General features: G+C 38.6%; 1 protein-coding gene across 1 annotated transcript; it reads right to left on the bottom strand.

Moving 5' to 3' along the window:
• Positions 1-4,172: 4,172 nt before the first annotated feature.
• Positions 4,173-4,832, bottom strand: LOC137712600 (secreted RxLR effector protein 161-like). Its single transcript, XM_068451739.1, has one exon. It carries the CDS (start codon positions 4,830-4,832, stop codon positions 4,173-4,175), a length of 660 nt encoding a protein of 219 aa, XP_068307840.1.
• Between the last annotated feature and the right edge of the window lie 13,861 nt (positions 4,833-18,693).

Here is an 18,693-nt window from a genome sequence, read left to right on the forward strand (position 1 = left end):
ACTAATCATATGAGCTTTTAACTGAATCAATCAACTGCATAAATTGAATACTTTCCCATGGTTTCTAGAATTAAAGAATTTTCGTCCTTATTTTTTACATTTGATCAGAATAACAATTTCAATAGATAAACTTCAACAGTCCAACAACAACGTCTACAAGACAGCAAAAGCGCCAAGCTTTATAGGGCAACAAAAATGATGGGATTGGATCACTGTCCGCTTATTGTGAATTGTGAACCAGAGACCGTTAGAGGTAAATGTCCTTTCAAGTCTGAAGCCTTTTGGACTAAAGAAGAAGAATGCAGAGAGATTATTAAAAAAGCTGGGAGGAAGAGTTTGAAGGTGACTGGTTGGTGAAATGGCAAATGAAACTTAATCTATGTCGAAGTAGGTTGAAGGAATGGAGTAAGAGAAAGTTTAGACAGAGAAGCATACAAATTGAAGAATTAACGCAACATTTGAGTAATCTTTAGAACAAACGGAAGGAAAATGTTGATCAAATTCAATCCACTTCTATGCAGCTTGATAGTTTATGGAAGCAAGAAGAGAGTTATTGGTAGCAGCGCTCAAGAATTAAATGGTTGCAATACGGAGATGCTAATACTTCTTTTTTTCCATCAAACCATGGTGCAACGGAGAAGGCAAAACAAGATTGTGAAGATCAAGGATGGTAATGGGCAATGGGTTGAAAATCCTAAACAGATAAGAAGAGTTGTTGAGGATCACTACAAGACTTTATTTGCATCTGACGGGCCAAGAGATTGGGGCACAATGTTGGAATTTATTGAGCCGAAGGTAACCACGGAGATGAACCTTACTCACACTTGCCTGTTAAGAGATGATGAGATTGAAGAAGCGGTGTTTCAAATGAGGGGCTTGAAGGCGCCAGGTCCTGATGGGTTTCAAGAAATCTTCTATCAATGCTATTGGGATGTAATTTCCCAAGAAATGAAAGGAATTGCCAACGATTTTATGAATGGGGAGGCTAGCCCTAAAAAATTAAACTCCACGCAAATTGTTCTGATCCCCAAAGTCTCGAATCCGGAGACTGCAGCTTAATTCAGACCCATAAGCTTATGCAATTTCTCATATAAGGTACTTTCTAAAGTTCTTGCTAATCGTCTCAAACCCCTTTTACAAAAATTAATTTCTCCAATGTATAATGCTTTTGTTGTTGGTCGGTAAATTTAAGATAATATCATGATAGCCCATGAGATATTTCATTTTATGAACCCAAGAAGAACGAAAAAGAAGTTTGAGTTAGGAATAAAGTTGGATATGAATAAGGCTTATGATCGAGTGGATTGGGACTTCCTGAAGGAGGTCATGATCAACATGGGATTCGATAGGAGATGGATTGATTTAATAATGGAATGAGTGGTCTCGGTTGTTTTTTCCATCATAATCAATGGCAAGCCAAGCCAGAAATTTCTCCCTTCCTACGGGCTTCGACAAGGAGATCATCTCTCACCCTACTTATTTCTGTTTGTAAGTGATGTTCTCTTTTTGCTCATTCAAAAAGTTGTGGATTTGAATTATCTTAAAGGAGTAAAAATTAGCTCAAATAGTCCGAGCATTTCACATATGTTCTTTGCGGATGATACTTTAATTTTCCCCCAGGCCACAAAATAAAATTGCAGGAATATTGTTCAAATTTTAAATGCATATTGTGCAGCATCCGACCAGCAGGTTAGCCTCAATAAATCAAGTGTTTATTTCAACACTAATACCCCAAGAAGTTTAATGGAGGACTTGGGTGGAATTTTGGGAATGCTAGTAATTGAGAATCCTGGAACTTACCTCAGTCTCCCAACAATCTAGGGTAAATCAAAACGGCAAGCTTTGGGCTATATTAAAGAACGTTTGATGAGGAAAATTCAAGGCTGGAAACAAAAGCTACTGTCACATGGGGAAGGAAGTGCTTATCCAAGCTGTAGCTCAAGTTGTACCAGTCTACCCCATGAATATCTTTAAATTTCCTGCGAGTAGTTGTAAAGAATTTTATTCTCTTTTAGCAGGATTTTGGTGGGGTCCGAATGAAGAAGAAAAGATCCATTGGGTCAGTTGGGAAGTGTTAGGCCGACTAAAACAAGATGGAGGATTAGGGTTCAGAAATTTTCAAGAATTTAATGTTGCCCTGTTGGCTAAACAATGTTGGAGAATGGTGAATGAACCGGATTCTTTATGGGTCAGATTTATGAAAGCAAGATATTTCCATAATTCCTCATTTCTAGATGCCAAAGAAAGGAAGTAGAGCTTTGTAGGCATGGGCAAGCTTACTAGAAGAGAGAGAGGTTCTCTTGAAAGGTGCGTAATGACAAGTAATGAGTGGGAATAACATAACGCTTTGGGTTGACAGATGGGTTCCATCACTCCCAAATGGGCATCCTAATCCATGCAAGGCTACTATTATAAACAAGAATGGGATGTTCAGCCTGTTAGTTCTATTATATCGCAGAGGGAGATCAATGAAATAAAAGAAGTACAAATAGAGGATCCTAGTTGCAATGGTAGGCTAATATGGCCTACGAAAAAAAGAGGCACGTTAACTGTTAAATCAAGTTACCATTGGATTCATAGCAAGGAGCATCCTAATAGACTTCAGAGGGACTCCTCACTGCCACAAATTAGTAATCGAGTGTGGAAAAGTGTCTAGAAGTTAGAAGCCCCTCCAAAAATTCGGACTTTCATGTGGAGAGTACTTCATAGAGCTCTTGCCACGAGGTTGGATTTAGTCAAGAGACATGTTGTTGCCTCACCAATATGCCCCATTTGTAAAGAGCATGAGGAATCTGTGGAACATTTGCTCTTGCGATGCCCGTAGGTTGAACCAGTTTGGTTTGGTGGTCAACTCAGCTACAAGGTGAATAAGAACGAAATTACTACTTTTAGTAATTGGTTAAATTCTTTAATTGAAACCAATATGGGGGGAGCAAGCAAGAAAAAACTGTACTGATGTCACAAGTTGCATTTACTTGTTGGAACATTCGGAAAGAAAGATGCAATGCTATTTTCAATCAAAAAATTGTGTCCCCTTTGCAAGTTATGTTATCCATATTGTTTGTATGATCAAAACACAAGATATACAATTATATAAATTTATATGAAGCACTTACTTGTTGAAGGTGCAGTAGCCATGCAAACAATACATGATTGAGAGAATACCAACTCTTCTGCGAACTCCTAGCTTGATGACAATGCTCTATGGGAAGCCTTAGTTGTCATGTCTAGGGTTAGCAGGGACCAGTGTTTATATACTAGCCAAAAAGTCTTAGATTTCGTCGATAAGGGAAAACTAAAACTCTCCTTTCTTGGTTCTCAAGTAAAATATCATAATCATATATTATTAAGGATTCAATCAAAACCTACTTATAATGTAAGACACTTAATGTAGGGCTGATATAAGGAAATCAAATCACAACTTAACAGATCTTCAATTTATACATTCCTATTACATATAGTAAACCATTTATGGTTGATTTATGTTGAATAAATCCAACATTTTCCCACTTGGTCTACTAATTGTAATGATCATGCTTCAAAACATATGTCGGAGGTCATTGTTTCTTTAATGGCCATATCACTACGATTCAATCCCATCCTTAATTCAAATTTCTATCAAATGGACTTCTCAATGTAGGATTAACAAGGTTGTAAAGATATTTCATCTTAGAACCTTCATAATCACATACACTGAGTCGACCATTCATATGAAAACCATCAGATTATGATCTAGAGACGAACTTTAACTCAAGAATTGTCTTACTCTGTATCATCTCAGGTCCACTTTATCGTAACTTTCATAAGTCACACCTTATGCTTTTAAACGGTCTACATGTTTATCAATGCAAACTTTTTACCATTCCAAAGTCACGCTTATGCTTTTAAGCAGTCCACATGTTTGCCAATGCAAACCTTTTATCATTCCAAAATGACACGTTATGCTTTTCAAGCATTCTGCATGTTTGCCAACGCAAACTTTTATTATTCCAAAATAAACATATGCCAAAAGAATTAAATATGCATGCATCATGTGAACACAAATAATTAAAAAAAAAAAAACAATATTTATTCAAACCCAACCTCGGAAACAAACCACATCTCAAAACTCAAAGCTCAGTGAGTTTAGCTCACTTATTTTACTGCAAATTAAAAATAGTTTTCTACTCCCACTAACTCAGCATATCAAAGTTCGAGATCAATCCCATATTTTCTACATGCTTCTTGAAAGACATGACTGAAAGTGGCTTGCTCAAGGGATCTGCAAGCATTGATGTAGTATCAATATAGCTGATCTTTATGAACCCTTGCTTAATCTTTTCCCTAACCAACTTGTACTTGATATGCATGTGTTTGGTCCCATAAGACCTCTTGTTGTTCTTCGAATAGAAAACTGCAGCAGTATTGTCACAAAATATCTGCAACAAATTTGTGACAATATTGAGAACTCTCATTCCCTCTATAAACTTTCCAATCCATACTGCCTGGGAAGTAGCTTCAAAACAGGCCATGGATTCTGCCATCATGGTAGATGTAGCTATGTTCTTTTGTTTCATACTTTTCCACAAGATTGCAACTCCTGCCATCATAAAAATGTAGCTAGAAGTTGATTTGAATGAGTCTTGACATCCTGCGAAATCTGAATCACAGTAGTCAACCAACTCGAGCTTATCACTTTTCTTGTATACCAATTTATAGTCTTTGGTTTTCTGCAAATATCTGAGCACCTTCTTTGCTGCAATCCAATAAGCATGTCCAGGATTCGACTGATATCTCCCTAGCAACCTCAATGCAAAAGCAATGTCAGGTCTGGTGCATACTTGTGCATACATTAGGCTCCTTACGACTGAAGCATATGGTTTATCATTCGTCTCAAGCTTTTCAGCTTCAGTTTTGGGACTTTGCAGTTTACTCAACTTATCCCCTTTTGTTACTAGTACATGATAGGAGCATATTTAGGCGACTTACTTAGCTTGTTTTCGTGCATTTATATTGTTAATTCATAGTTGTTTTAGTCGTTTAAGCCATTTTCGTGTGTTTTTAGGTTCATATGGCTAAGGAAGCAAAAAGATGCATTTTGGAGCATTTTGGAGCAAAATTGGACTTGGAATGGATAGCTTATGTTTGGAGCAAAAGGAATGGACGAAATTGAAGACCTAAAGATCTTATGTTTGAGCAACATTGAAGACTCCTATGCATTTTAGAACACAAATTAAGTTTTCCTTGCAACCTAATTGCCTTGCCGTGGCCTTCCATAAGTGGTTCCCTTCCTTGCCGTGCAAGAGAGGTCTTTGTTGCCTATTCTATGTCATTAAACTACATTCCTTTTTACCTTAATCTCAGCCACACTTTACATACTTTTTCTATCCTAAATCCTTCCCTAATTTCAGCCTTAAAACACATTCCCTTTCTTACAATTCAATGCCGCAAGTTACTTTCCCTTTTTCCTTTGATTTCTGATTTCATATCTCCTTTTCCTTAGGGATTTGGGGGTCCAATCCTTTCCTAAATTATGTAATAAACCTTAGGATATTTTCTGCCCAAAATTTCCCACCATAGCCGCACCCTACATGCATTCACTCTTCATAATTCAGCCACATGCACTCCCATCCTTTAATCCATTGCAGCCACATGCACTCCCATCCTTTAATCCATTGCAGCCACATGCACTCCCATTCTTTAATCCATTGCAGCCACATGCACTCCCATTCTCTCCCAAAACCGTGCATCCCATCACCCATTCACCCTTTGCCGTGCATTACTCCCTTCATTCCAGCCAATCCACACACCTTTCCAACCTAGCAGCACCCTTTAATCATTCACCCTAGCTGTCACTCCCATGCTCTCCCATTAATTAATTCAAGTCCATATCTGATTACCCTAGGGTTTTAAGTGCCTATTTATACTCATATTAACCCCTAGATCAGATCACCACCTCATACACATTCATTCATTCCAGAAATTCGTCCAAACCTCTCCACACCCTTGCCACAGCCACCAAACACCTTTCTCCTTAGTTTTAAGCTTTGCCGCACCATCCCCTTCCCCTAAACACTACTACATCCCTCCATAACCATGCATCCATACACCTAAGGCCCTAAACCTGTCCTTAGACCTTGTGCTGCAACAAAGAGGAGGAGAAGAGGGCCTAAACGTTCATACAATTCAAGTTTGAGTTGTTGGAATTTTTAGGTGTTTCCTTTTCCTTGATTTCAATGGTTAAATTTACTTATCTTTGTCTTGTACGTATGAGGAACTAAACCCACCTTGCTAGGGGGGGGATTCGAAATATATGTTTATGCTTGCAATATGATTTGATTACTTCTAATTGCGTTTCATAAGTTGTGAATTCAATTTACTTATCTATGTGAATTACATTGATTTGTGTGTGTTGGTTGAGAGTGCACGCTTAATTATCATGCGTAAATCTAATGCTAGGATATAAGGAAGTTTCAACTAATCGTTACAAACTTATATTCACAAGTAGTAAAAGTTGATGATCTCAATTGCGTTAAGTAAATTCTTGGCATAAGTTTCATGCAATTCATAGTAACGAGTGCTTCGTCAATGCTTATGGTTTTCAAAGAACTTAATGATTCTTGCTTGTATCTCTATTATGCAATTCATGTAGGGAATTTGTGGGGAATGCCTTGGGTTGTCGTATGCAATCATCCAATTCAATAACGTTAGGAAAATCTGAGGGTTAATTAGTGCAATTCACGGTTAATCTGGGGCGTTGAGAATTCATGGTTTATTGAAAAACAATTGGAAATCATTTTATATGCAAGTATAACATGTATGGAGATGAACCCCTTAGCTAGCTTCCCATCCATTCAATTCCATCAAATTCATATTTACATTCTGCTTTAATTTGCAATCTGTGCATTTAGTTTAATTTCGTCCAAAACTCAATCCCCCTTTACTTTATTGTCCAATTTAGTTAGAAAGTGTCTTAGTTTTTGTTTCTAAGTGTTTTGAATCAATTTATTTCCCAAATTCGTCCAAAGTAGTCAAAGTGCTCAAAACTGCCCAGATTGTGTTTTTAAGGCAGTTTTGAGTGTTTTGGGTGCTGTTTGAATCTTTTGGTTTGTTTTAGTGTTTTAAGTGTTTAGTTTTGCATTCTTTGAGTCTAGTTTAGTGTTTTAAACTTTATTTTACGTTTTTGAGTCAGTTTCCAAGTGATTTTGCAATCCCTCCTAATCCCCGGTTAAGAACGATCCCTACTTATATCTATACTACAATTGTCAAAAAGAGGGTTTAATTTGTGTGCGTATAAATCACGCATCAAATTTTGGCGCCGTTGCCGGGGATTAGCAAACTTGCTAATCCCTTGTGTTTGTGGCGGGTCAAAGTGTGTCTTAAGGTCAAGAGTCGAGTGTGTGTATTTGTTCTTTCTTTTTATTTTTTTTTGTGTTTGCCGTGCATAATCTGTTTGCTTTTGTTTGTGTGCCGTGACATATTCCTTGTTTTGGGTGTGTTCGCCGTGCTTCTAAGAGAGTTGCTAAATTCTTTTGCTTCATTGTTCTAGGTACAAGTGTATGACTCGTAGTTCTCATCTCGTTCGTGAGAATATCTTGGAGTTTGACGACGATTTTGAACGAACTTTGAGAAGAAAGAGGAAGCAACCAGAACCTAATCCACCTAGTTCTAGTTCTGAGGCCGAATCTGAAGAAGAAGAAGTGGAGGAAGAAGAACAGGTCATGGCGATAGAGAATCGAACAATCAAGGAGCTTTCTACCTCGGGATTAGATAATGCCATGCCATTATGCATTCAATATCCTAGGGCGGCCCAAGGCAAGACCGATGAATTCGAATTGAAGTCAAGCTTGCTGCATCATATTCCCAAGTACCATGGGCTGTCCATGGAAGATCCAAACAAGCATTTGAAGGAGTTTGAAGTTGTATGCTCAAGCATGACACCCATTAACGTTGATGGGAATATTTTGAAGATGAAAGCTTTTCCATTCTCTCTTGTGGAAAAGGCTAAGGATTGGCTTTATGAATTGGCACCCGGGACCGTTACTTCTTGGGAGAGCATGAAGAGAGCGTTCTTGGAGAAGTTCTTCCCTACTTCAAGAGTCATTCTCTTGAGGAAGAAAATTAGCGGAATCCAACAAAGTCAAGGAGAATCTTTTCCGGCATACTACGAGCGTTTTAAAGCCCTTGTTGCATCATGTCCTTAACATCAAATGAAGGAGGAGCTTCTCCTTCAATACTTCTATGAGGGCCTTCTTCCTATTGAAAGGCAAATGCTCGATGCTTCGGCGGGAGGTGCATTGGTGGACAAAACTCCTATGGCAGCCAAGACCCTAATTGCAAACCGTGCTCTAAATGCACAACAATATGAAGGACTTGGGCAAAGGGACCCCCCACGGCAACACTTGAATGAGGTAAGTTCTCAATCCGATATTCAATCTCAGTTAGCTAATCTTACTTCTATTGTGTCTCAGATGGCCGAAGGAATGAAGATACAAGGACCGATTGTATGTGGTGTATGTTCTATCCAAGGACACCCTTCGGAAAGGTGCCCTCAATTGATTGAGAATGGGGGATGGGAGAGTGCAAATGCCATTGGATTTCCAAGCCACAATCAACCAAAGAATGATCCATATTCCAACACATACAATCCGGGTTGGAGAGACCATCCAAACTTCAAATGGAGAGAGCCTCAACAACCTCAACAACAAGGAGGCTTTAGACAACAACCCCCGGGGTTTTACACCAAGCCATTCGGCCCCAATCCAAACCAAGCACAACCTGCCCAAATCAATCAAGGTACGTCATTGGACAATGAAACACTTCTTAAGTTACTTACCAATTTGTCTCAGGGGCAAGAGAATCAAACTAAAGCCATGCAAAACCAAGACAAAAGGGTGGATCACTTGGAGAAACAAATTGGGCAGATTGCGGAGTTTGTAGGACAATTCCGAGACCAAGGCAAGCTCCCTAGCTCAACCATTGTCAATCCAAAGGGAGGATTCGAATCTGCCAAGGCAATCATGTTGAGAAGTGGTAAGAAGGTCGGAACCACCCCAAGCCCGTCCAAAACAAGTCAAGAAGAGGACGTGTTGCTGCAAGAAGAGGAGGTACAAGCAAAGAAGGCCACGGCAAGGGTGAAAGAAACTTTGCCGCAGCCCCCTATTGTGCCAAAACCGTCCAACACGCCTAAGGTAAGTCCAAATTCGACTTTGACAAGTTCTATTCTACTAAACGTGCCCTTTCCTAGCAGGTTTAGGCAATCAAAGAAGGAGGAGAGTGAAAAGGACATTCTGGAAACCTTTAGGAAAGTTCAAGTCAACATTCCGCTCCTTGATGCAATCAAGCAAGTCCCTAAGTATGCCAAGTTCTTAAAAGAGCTTTGCACAACGAGGAAGAGGATTTCAAACAAGGAGGTGGTCCAGGTAAGTGAGAATGTGTCTGCAATGCTACAAAGGAAACTACCACCTAAATGCAAAGATCCGGGTAGTTTTACAATTCCTTGTGTTATTGGAAATACTAAGTTTGAACATGCTATGTTAGACTTAGGAGCGTCAATTAATGTCATGCCTTATTCAATTTATGCATCTATGAACTTAGGAGAGCTTAAAAATGATGGTGTGATTATTCAATTAGCCGATCGTTCTAATGCATATCCAAAAGGAGTTTTGGAAGATGTTTTGGTGCAGGTTAACAATTTAATTTTCCCAGCGGACTTCTATGTGCTTGACATGGAAGATTCGGCCCATTCTACCCCATTGCCGATCCTCCTTGGGAGACCTTTCATGAAAACGGCCCGCACCAAGATAGACGTGTTCAAGGGGACATTATCAATGGAATTTGATGGGGAAGTTATTGATTTCAATCTTTCTGAAACTATAAAATACCCTAAAGATGATCATTCTTGTTTTTCTATTGATATATTTGATTCATTGGCGCAGGATTATCTTGACTCCTTGGAGAGGGACCCCCTTGAAACGACCATTACCAAAGGAATGGGACTTAAAACCGAAGGGGTAGGAGAGGATAAAACCCACGGCATGCATGTGGAATTCCATGCCGTGCCTACATGTGAAGATGAGGCCGAGATGGTTGCTGCCCTTGAGTCGTTGCCACACCACTTTGGTAAGCCTCCAAACCCAATTCAAATTCCTGTTTCTACTAACAAGTTGTTACCTTCAGTGATTCAGGCACCCATTCTTGAGCTTAAACCATTGCCGGATCATTTGAAGTATGTCTATTTGGGAGAGAATGAGACGTTGCCCGTCATAGTTTCCTCATCCCTCACGTCAATGGAGGAGGAGAAATTGATTCGGGTGTTGAAAGAGCACAAAACGGCCATAGGATGGACCTTGGCCGACATCAAGGGTATTAGTCCTACAACTTGCATGCATCGCATACTTCTAGATGAGGGGGCTAAACCAACTAGAGAGGCTCAACGCCGGCTCAACCCTCCAATGATGGAAGTTGTGAAAAAGGTGATTATCAAGCTTCTAGATTGTGGGGTGATCTATCCTATCTCGGATAGCCGTTGGGTTTCACCGGTTCAAGTTGTGCCCAAGAAATCCAGAGTGACTGTGGTGAAGAATGCCGAGAATGAGCTTGTGCCAACTCGTATCCAAACAGGTTGGAGAGTGTGCATTGACTATAGGAAGCTTAACGCCACCACAAGGAAAGATCACTTCCCTTTGCCATTCATTGATCAAATGCTTGAAAGGTTAGCCGGTCATTCTTTTTATTGTTTTCTTGATGGTTATTCGGGATATAATCAAATTGTTATAGCTCCAGATGATCAAGAAAAGACTACTTTTACTTGTCCATTTGGTACTTTTGCTTATCGTCGAATGCCATTTGGTTTATGTAATGCACCAGCCACCTTCCAAAGATGCATGGTAAGTATCTTTTCAGATTTTGTAGAAAAGATTATTGAAATTTTCATGGATGATTTTAGCGTGTTTGGTGATTCGTTTGATGATTGTTTAGATAATCTCACATTAATCTTAAAACGATGCATTGAAACTAACCTTGTTTTAAATTGGGAAAAATGTCATTTTATGGTAAAACAAGGAATAGTTCTAGGACATATTATTTCGGCCAAGGGTATTGAAGTGGATAAATCCAAAATAGATCTTGTACGCTACTTACCCTCTCCTACTTCGGTTAGAGAGGTTCGTTCTTTTCTTGGACATGCAGGATTTTATAGGCGATTCATCAAAGACTTTTCTAAGATTTCCCAACCCCTATGCCGACTTCTCCAAAAGGAGGTGCCATTCAAGTTCGACGAGGAATGTGAGAAGGCCTTCAAACACCTAAAGGAGATGCTTACTTCGGCCCCTATCATAGTTCCACCAGATTGGAGCCTTCCTTTTGAGCTTATGTGTGATGCCTCAGATTATGCATTAGGAGCTGTTTTAGGCCAACGGAAGAACAAGCAGCCGCATGTCATATACTATGCATCTCGGACCCTAAATGATGCTCAATTGAACTACTCCACAACGGAAAAAGAACTTCTTGCTGTTGTTTTTGCTTTAGATAAGTTTCATTCTTATTTACTTGGTACTAAAGTGATAATCTATTCTGATCATGCAGCATTGAAGTACTTACTTACGAAGAAGGAGGCCAAACCAAGACTTATTCGTTGGATGCTCCTACTTCAAGAGTTCGACATCGAAATCCGGGACAAGAAAGGAAGTGAAAACGTGGTGGCTGACCACTTAAGCTGTTTGGTGCATGAGGAGGATGCCGTGCCTATCCCAGAGACATTCCCAGATGAGCAGTTGCTGTCCATCGAGGTAAGTGCACCATGGTATGCCGATTTAGTGAACTATTTAGTGTCTAAACAAGTTCCAAGCACCCTAAACAAGCAACAAAGTGATAAACTTAAAAAGGATGCACGTTTTTATGTGTGGGATGACCCATATTTGTGGAAATATTGCCCTGATCAGATTTTACGTAGGTGTGTTCATGAAACGGAGTTTAATTCAATTTTAACTTTATGTCACACTTATGCATGTGGGGATCATTTCGGCACTCAAAGAACAGCACATAAAGTTTTAGAATGTGGATTTTATTGGCCTACTATATTTAAGGATGCTAGAACTTTTTGTGTGATTTGTGATCGTTGTCAAAGGACGGGCAATATAGGTGCCAAAGACCAAATGCCGCAACATCCCATCTTTTCTGTCGAAATCTTTGATGTTTGGGGCATTGATTTTATGGGTCCTTTTCCTTCATCTTATGGTTGTGTTTATATTTTACTTGCGGTTGATTATGTTTCGAAATGGGTGGAAGCTAAAGCCACCCGTACTAATGATTCCAAAGTGGTTGCAGAATTTGTGAAAACTAACATATTTGCAAGATTTGGAATGCCAAGGGTTCTTATAAGTGATGGAGGCTCTCACTTTTGTAATCGGACCATAGAGGCGTTGCTCAAGAAGTACAATGTCACACATAAGGTGGCAACACCTTATCATCCTCAAACAAGTGGGCAAGCCGAGGTTTCTAATCGAGAAATCAAGCAGATTTTAGAAAAGACTGTTGGGCCAACTCGGAAGGATTGGAGCTTGCATTTGAATGACGCGTTGTGGGCATATCGTACCGCCTACAAAACACCAATTGGAATGTCTCCATTTTGGCTCATTTATGGGAAACCATGCCATCTTCCCGTTGAATTGGAGCATAAAGCACATTGGGCCGTAAAGACATTCAATATGGACATTGATGCTGCTGGAGTTCATAGGAAGCTTCAATTGAATGAGCTGGAGGAGATAAGGAATGAGGCTTATGAGAACGCGCGCATTTACAAAGAGAAAACAAAGGCTTACCATGACAGGATGATTCGGAGCAAGACATTCTCAATAGGGCAGAAAGTGTTACTTTTCAATTCTCGCCTTCGCTTGTTCCCAGGTAAGTTACGTTCTAAATGGATAGGTCCTTTTGTTATTACTAATGTCTTTCCTCATGGTGCAGTCCAAATTCAAAGCTTGAAGACGGGACATAAATTTAAAGTGAATGGACACCGTTTAAAGCCTTACTACGAGAACTTCGAGGAGCATGTGGTGGATGATGTACCCCTCCATGCCGTGGGTACTACTAGTGAAGCCTAGCATGGCGTATTCGTCCGGTTGTACGACGTTAAAGCAAGCGCTACTTGGGAGGCAACCCATGCATTCAACAAAGGAAGACCGAGAAAGCACTCCAATTCCAGATTTGCGTTCCTAAACTCTTCTCTTTGTTGTTGATTTTGTTTCTGCCATGTTAGGTTGTTAGATGTTGTTTTGTTTGTTTGTTTGTTATTTGTGTGAGTCTATGCTTGAAACATTGAGGACAATGTTTGATTTAAGTGTGGGGGGGTAAACAAGTGTTTTTGTATGATTTTACATGATTTTCGTGGGATTTTATCACCTATCACTTATAATGTTGTTTCTCACTGTTTTTAAGTGTTTTAAGTGTGTTTTGAAGTGTTTTTATGTGTTTGGATCAGAAAATCCGAAAATTTACAAAAAAAAATTGCAAAAAAGTTTTGAAAAACCCCAAAAAGAGTTGTTTTAAAGTTGTTTTTGTGTGTTTGTTTGCGTCTTAGGTCACCTTCCAACACAATGATGAGGATTTGGTTTTAAATTACATGACTATTAAAGAATGTTGTAAACATGGCTGGAAGTTGATTTATGCTTTGGTTTATGCTTGGTTATGGTTATAGCTTATGAATTCACATGTAATTACAAAGAGAAAATCTGTTTTTGTAACATGCTTGAACGAAGGAACTTAACCTAAAGCTACATCCTTGTGAGACTTGAGCCTATAACGTTCTTTGGAGAGTATAAATCTGTAACTTCTTGTTTTCTAAAGTCGTTGCATGATCTCATCATTCTTTGCTTGGTTGCTACTTGGAATGCATTTCATTGTAGTTCCAAATACTAGAACTCATGCCCAATTCATTCAAAGCATGATATTGATTGCATAACATACAATAAGATGAAGTTGTTAGTCAAGCCAAAGCCAAAAAGCCTATCCCTTTTCACATGTATTGTAGGATTACCCCTTTTGAGCCTTTTCAAGCTTATTTTCTTTGTTAACCACATTATCCTCACCTAGCCTAGATTAGGACTTTCCATACCCTTATTCTTAAAGGATAGTGAAGCATGACTTAGAATGAACTCCTTTTGATCAATATATTGCAGAAAATAAGTGTGGGGGAAGATAATAGGGCACGGCCAAAGAATGAAATAAAGAAAAAAAAGAAAAAAATTCGTGGAAAAATAAAAAGAAATTAGAAAAGTGTTGAAAAGAAAGAAAAAGAGTTGAAAAATAAGTGAGAATGATCTCACAAGTATTGGTTATTGAAGGAAGGGTCCAAAAGAGTGAATTTGACCCTAGTTGTTGCATGAATCTTTCCTTGTGTTTAAAAGTTGATTTCTGCCATTAAAAGTGAGTTTAAGTGTCAATTTCATTACTTCGCTTCCTATTACTTTAAGAACCTTTGTTTTACTTTACCTTTCTTTGTTAAACCATTACCCTTAGCCCCGTTACAACCCTCAACTTCTATCTTGATGTTATGTGTTCAATTTGTGGAGTTTGAATTTGGTATGAGCATATGGAATCACTGGTTCTCATTCTAAGTAGTAGCATTCCATTCATGAGATCATATTCATGTCATTGTCGTAAATCCAGAAAATGCTTTCTTTGATATAACATATGTGAGTGTTAGAATTCATATTTACATCAATCTCCTCACATATACCTAGTGTAGGGTGTGGAGTTAGAAAATCTATGTGAAAATTGAGTGCATTCTAGTAAGGAATTGAGGGAATTCTCTAAGGCATGTTACTACATTGAAAATGTTGTTTTAATTGATTAAATGTGAAATAATAAGTGGTAACTATGATTAAGTGTTTGTTGAAGTGTAAAGTAAGCTAAATGTCGTGGGAATGATGTTCTATATTGTGTCATGTTCGTTTGAAATCCCTGAGATACATGTTGGAAGGTTTAGAATGTGTTTTGGTTTGTTTTTAGTTTCTTTCGTTTTGTTTTGCTCGAGGACTAGCAAAAGCTAAGTGTGGGGGAATTTGATAGGAGCATATTTAAGCGACTTACTTAGCTTGTTTTCGTGCATTTATATTGTTAATTCATAGTTGTTTTAGTCGTTTAAGCCATTTTCGTGTGTTTTTAGGTTCATATGGCTAAGGAAGCAAAAAGATGCATTTTGGAGCATTTTGGAGCAAAATTGGACTTGGAATGGATAGCTTATGTTTGGAGCAAAAGGAATGGACGAAATTGAAGACCTAAAGATCTTATGTTTGAGCAACATTGAAGACTCCTATGCATTTTAGAACACAAATCAAGTTTTCCTTGCAACCTAATTGCCTTGCCGTGGCCTTCCATAAGTGGTTCCCTTCCTTGCCGTGCAAGAGAGGTCTTTGTTGCCTATTCTATGTCATTAAACTACATTCCTTTTTACCTTAATCTCAGCCACACTTTACATACTTTTTCTATCCTAAATCCTTCCCTAATTTCAGCCTTAAAACACATTCCCTTTCTTACAATTCAATGCCGCAAGTTACTTTCCCTTTTTCCTTTGATTTCTGATTTCATATCTCCTTTTCCTTAGGGATTTGGGGGTCCAATCCTTTCCTAAATTATGTAATAAACCTTAGGATATTTTCTACCCAAAATTTCCCACCATAGCCGCACCCTACATGAATTCACTCTTCATAATTCAGCCACATGCACTCTCATCCTTTAATCCATTGCAGCCACATGCACTCCCATCCTTTAATCCATTGCAGCCACATGCACTCCCATTCTTTAATCCATTGCAGCCACATGCACTCCCATTCTCTCCCAAAACCGTGCATCCCATCACCCATTCACCCTTTGCCGTGCATTACTCCCTTCATTCCAGCCAATCCACACACCTTTCCAACCTAGCAGCACCCTTTAATCATTCACCCTAGCTGTCACTCCCATGCTCTCCCATTAATTAATTCAAGTCCATATCTGATTACCCTAGGGTTTTAAGTGCCTATATATACTCATATTAACCCCTAGATCAGATCACCACCTCTCATACACATTCATTCATTCCAGAAATTCGTCCAAACCTCTCCACACCCTTGCCACAGCCACCAAACACCTTTCACCTTAGTTTTAAGCTTTGCCGCACCATCCCCTTCCCCTAAACACTACTACATCCCTCCATAACCATGCATCCATACACCTAAGGCCCTAAACCTGTCCTTAGACCTTGTGCTGCAACAAAGAGGAGGAGAAGAGGGCCTAAATGTTTATACAATTCAAGTTTGAGTTGTTGGAATTTTTAGGTGTTTCCTTTTCCTTGATTTCAATGGTTAAATTTACTTATCTTTGTCTTGTACGTATGAGGAACTAAACCCCCCCTTTGGCTAAGGGGGGGATTCGAAATACATGTTTATGCTTGCAATATGATTTGATTACTTCTAATTGCGTTTCATAAGTTGTGAATTCAATTTACTTATCTATGTGAATTACATTGATTTGTGTGTGTTGGTTGAGAGTGCACGCTTAATTATCATGCGTAAATCTAATGCTAGGATATAAGGAAGTTTCACCTAATCGTTACAAACTTATATTCACAAGTAGTAAAAGTTGATGATCTCAATTGCGTTAAGTAAATTCTTGGCATAAGTTTCATGCAATTCATAGTAACGAGTGCTTCGTCAATGCTTATGGTTTTCAAAGAACTTAATGATTCTTGCTTGTATCTCTATTATGCAATTCATGTAGGGAACTTGTGGGGAATACCTTGGGTTGTCGTATGTAATCATCCAATTCAATAACGTTAGGAAAATCTGAGGGTTAATTAGTGCAATTCACGGTTAATCTGGGGCGTTGAGAATTCATGGTTTATTGAAAAACAATTGGAAATCGTTTTATATGCAAGTATAACATGTATGGAGATGAACCCCTTAGCTAGTTTCCCATCCATTCAATTCCATCAAATTCATATTTACATTCTGCTTTAATTTGCAATCTGTGCATTTAGTTTAATTTCGTCCAAAACTCAATCCCCCTTTACTTTATTGTCCAATTTAGTTAGAAAGTGTCTTAGTTTGTGTTTCTAAGTGTTTTGAATCAATTTATTTCCCAAATTCGTCCAAAGTAGTCAAAGTGCTCAAAACTGCCCAGATTGTGTTTTTAAGGCAGTTTTGAGTGTTTTGGGTGCTGTTTGAATCTTTTGGTTTGTTTTAGTGTTTTAAGTGTTTAGTTTTGCATTCTTTGAGTCTAGTTTAGTGTTTTAAACTTTATTATACGTTTTTGAGTCAGTTTCCAAGTGATTTTGCAATCCCTCCTAATCCCCGGTTAAGAACGATCCCTACTTATATCTATACTACAATTGTCAAAAAGAGGGTTTAATTTGTGTGCGTATAAATCACGCATCAGTACATCACAGCCACTGCATGTTGACATATTGTACCTCTTGAGTATTTTCTCAATATACCTCTTCTGTGATAACCCAAGTAGTCCTCTGTTTTTGTCACGAGTGATTTCGATTCCCAAGACATAAGAGGCTTCACCCATGTCCTTCATCTCAAAGTTGTCACTGAGTAGTATTTTAGTTTCACGCAGCAAAGTTAGGTTAGTGCTTGCTATGAAAATATCATCCACGTAAAACACCAATATGGTGGAGTTTCTCCCACTGGATTTAAAATATATACACACATCTTCCGAATTCTCAATAAAACCGTGTGATTGCATGACTTCATCAAACCTCAAGTAGCATTGTCTTGAGGCTTTTTTTAGGCCATAAATCGACCTCCTGAGTTTGCAGACCAATTCCTTACTATCAGCATTAATGAATCCCTCAGGCTATTGCATATAAATTTCTTCCTCCAAACTGTCATTTAGGAATGCAGTTTTTACATCCATTTGATGTAAATGAAGATCATAGTGAGCCACCAAAGCCATTACAAACCTAAATGAATATTTTATTGAGACTGGTGAGAATGTCTCAGTGTAATCAATTCCTTCTTGTTGAGTGTATCCCTTGGCTACAAGTCTAGCCTTAAATCTTTCAATTTCTCCCTTGGAGTCCTTCTTGGTCTTATATACCCACTTACATCTGATCGGTTTTGCTCCCTTTGGTAGCACTGCAAGTTCCCACACTGTATTCTTTTTCATGGATTCAAGTTCACTCTCCAAGGCTTTCACCCACTCTTCTTGCTGCAATCCACTTATAGCCTCTTTATAAGTTGCAGGTTCACCAATATTAATATCTGCTTCACTCAAATACAGCACAAAATCATTTGAGATGGCTAACTTCCTTAGTCTTGTAGATTTTCGAAGCACAGGTGCAAAGACTTCAGGAATTGGTTCTGTGACTTGTACTGGTTCATATGGAGCATCATTAGTGACATTTGGTTCTTCCATGTTTCCTATGGTGTTATCAGTGACATCCATTAAATCATTTTGCACAACATTCTCAGTATTCTTAGTAACTGGTGGCAAGAAAAGATTGTGACTTGTGTTTGAAGTCTCTACACCAGTGTCTTCTACATTTTCTTGCAAAATAAGATTCATCTTGTTCTTCAAAAACCAAGCTATGATTTGAGACTCCCTCTGTCATCTCTTCTATGAACTTCACTTTATTTGTCTTAATGAAACGCATAGAATTTTCAGGACAATAAAATCTATATCCTTGGGTTCTTGGTGGATAACCAATGAAATAACAACTCACAGTTT

The sequence above is a fragment of the Pyrus communis genome, chromosome 1, assembly GCF_963583255.1.
Source record: "Pyrus communis chromosome 1, drPyrComm1.1, whole genome shotgun sequence".
In the NCBI taxonomy this organism is placed as follows: domain Eukaryota; kingdom Viridiplantae; phylum Streptophyta; class Magnoliopsida; order Rosales; family Rosaceae; genus Pyrus; species Pyrus communis.

Bases quoted from the DNA above. Each gene is read 5' to 3' on its own strand.
- LOC137712600 (XM_068451739.1), bottom strand. From the start codon at position 4,832: ATGTATGCACAAGTATGCACCAGACCTGACATTGCTTTTGCATTGAGG.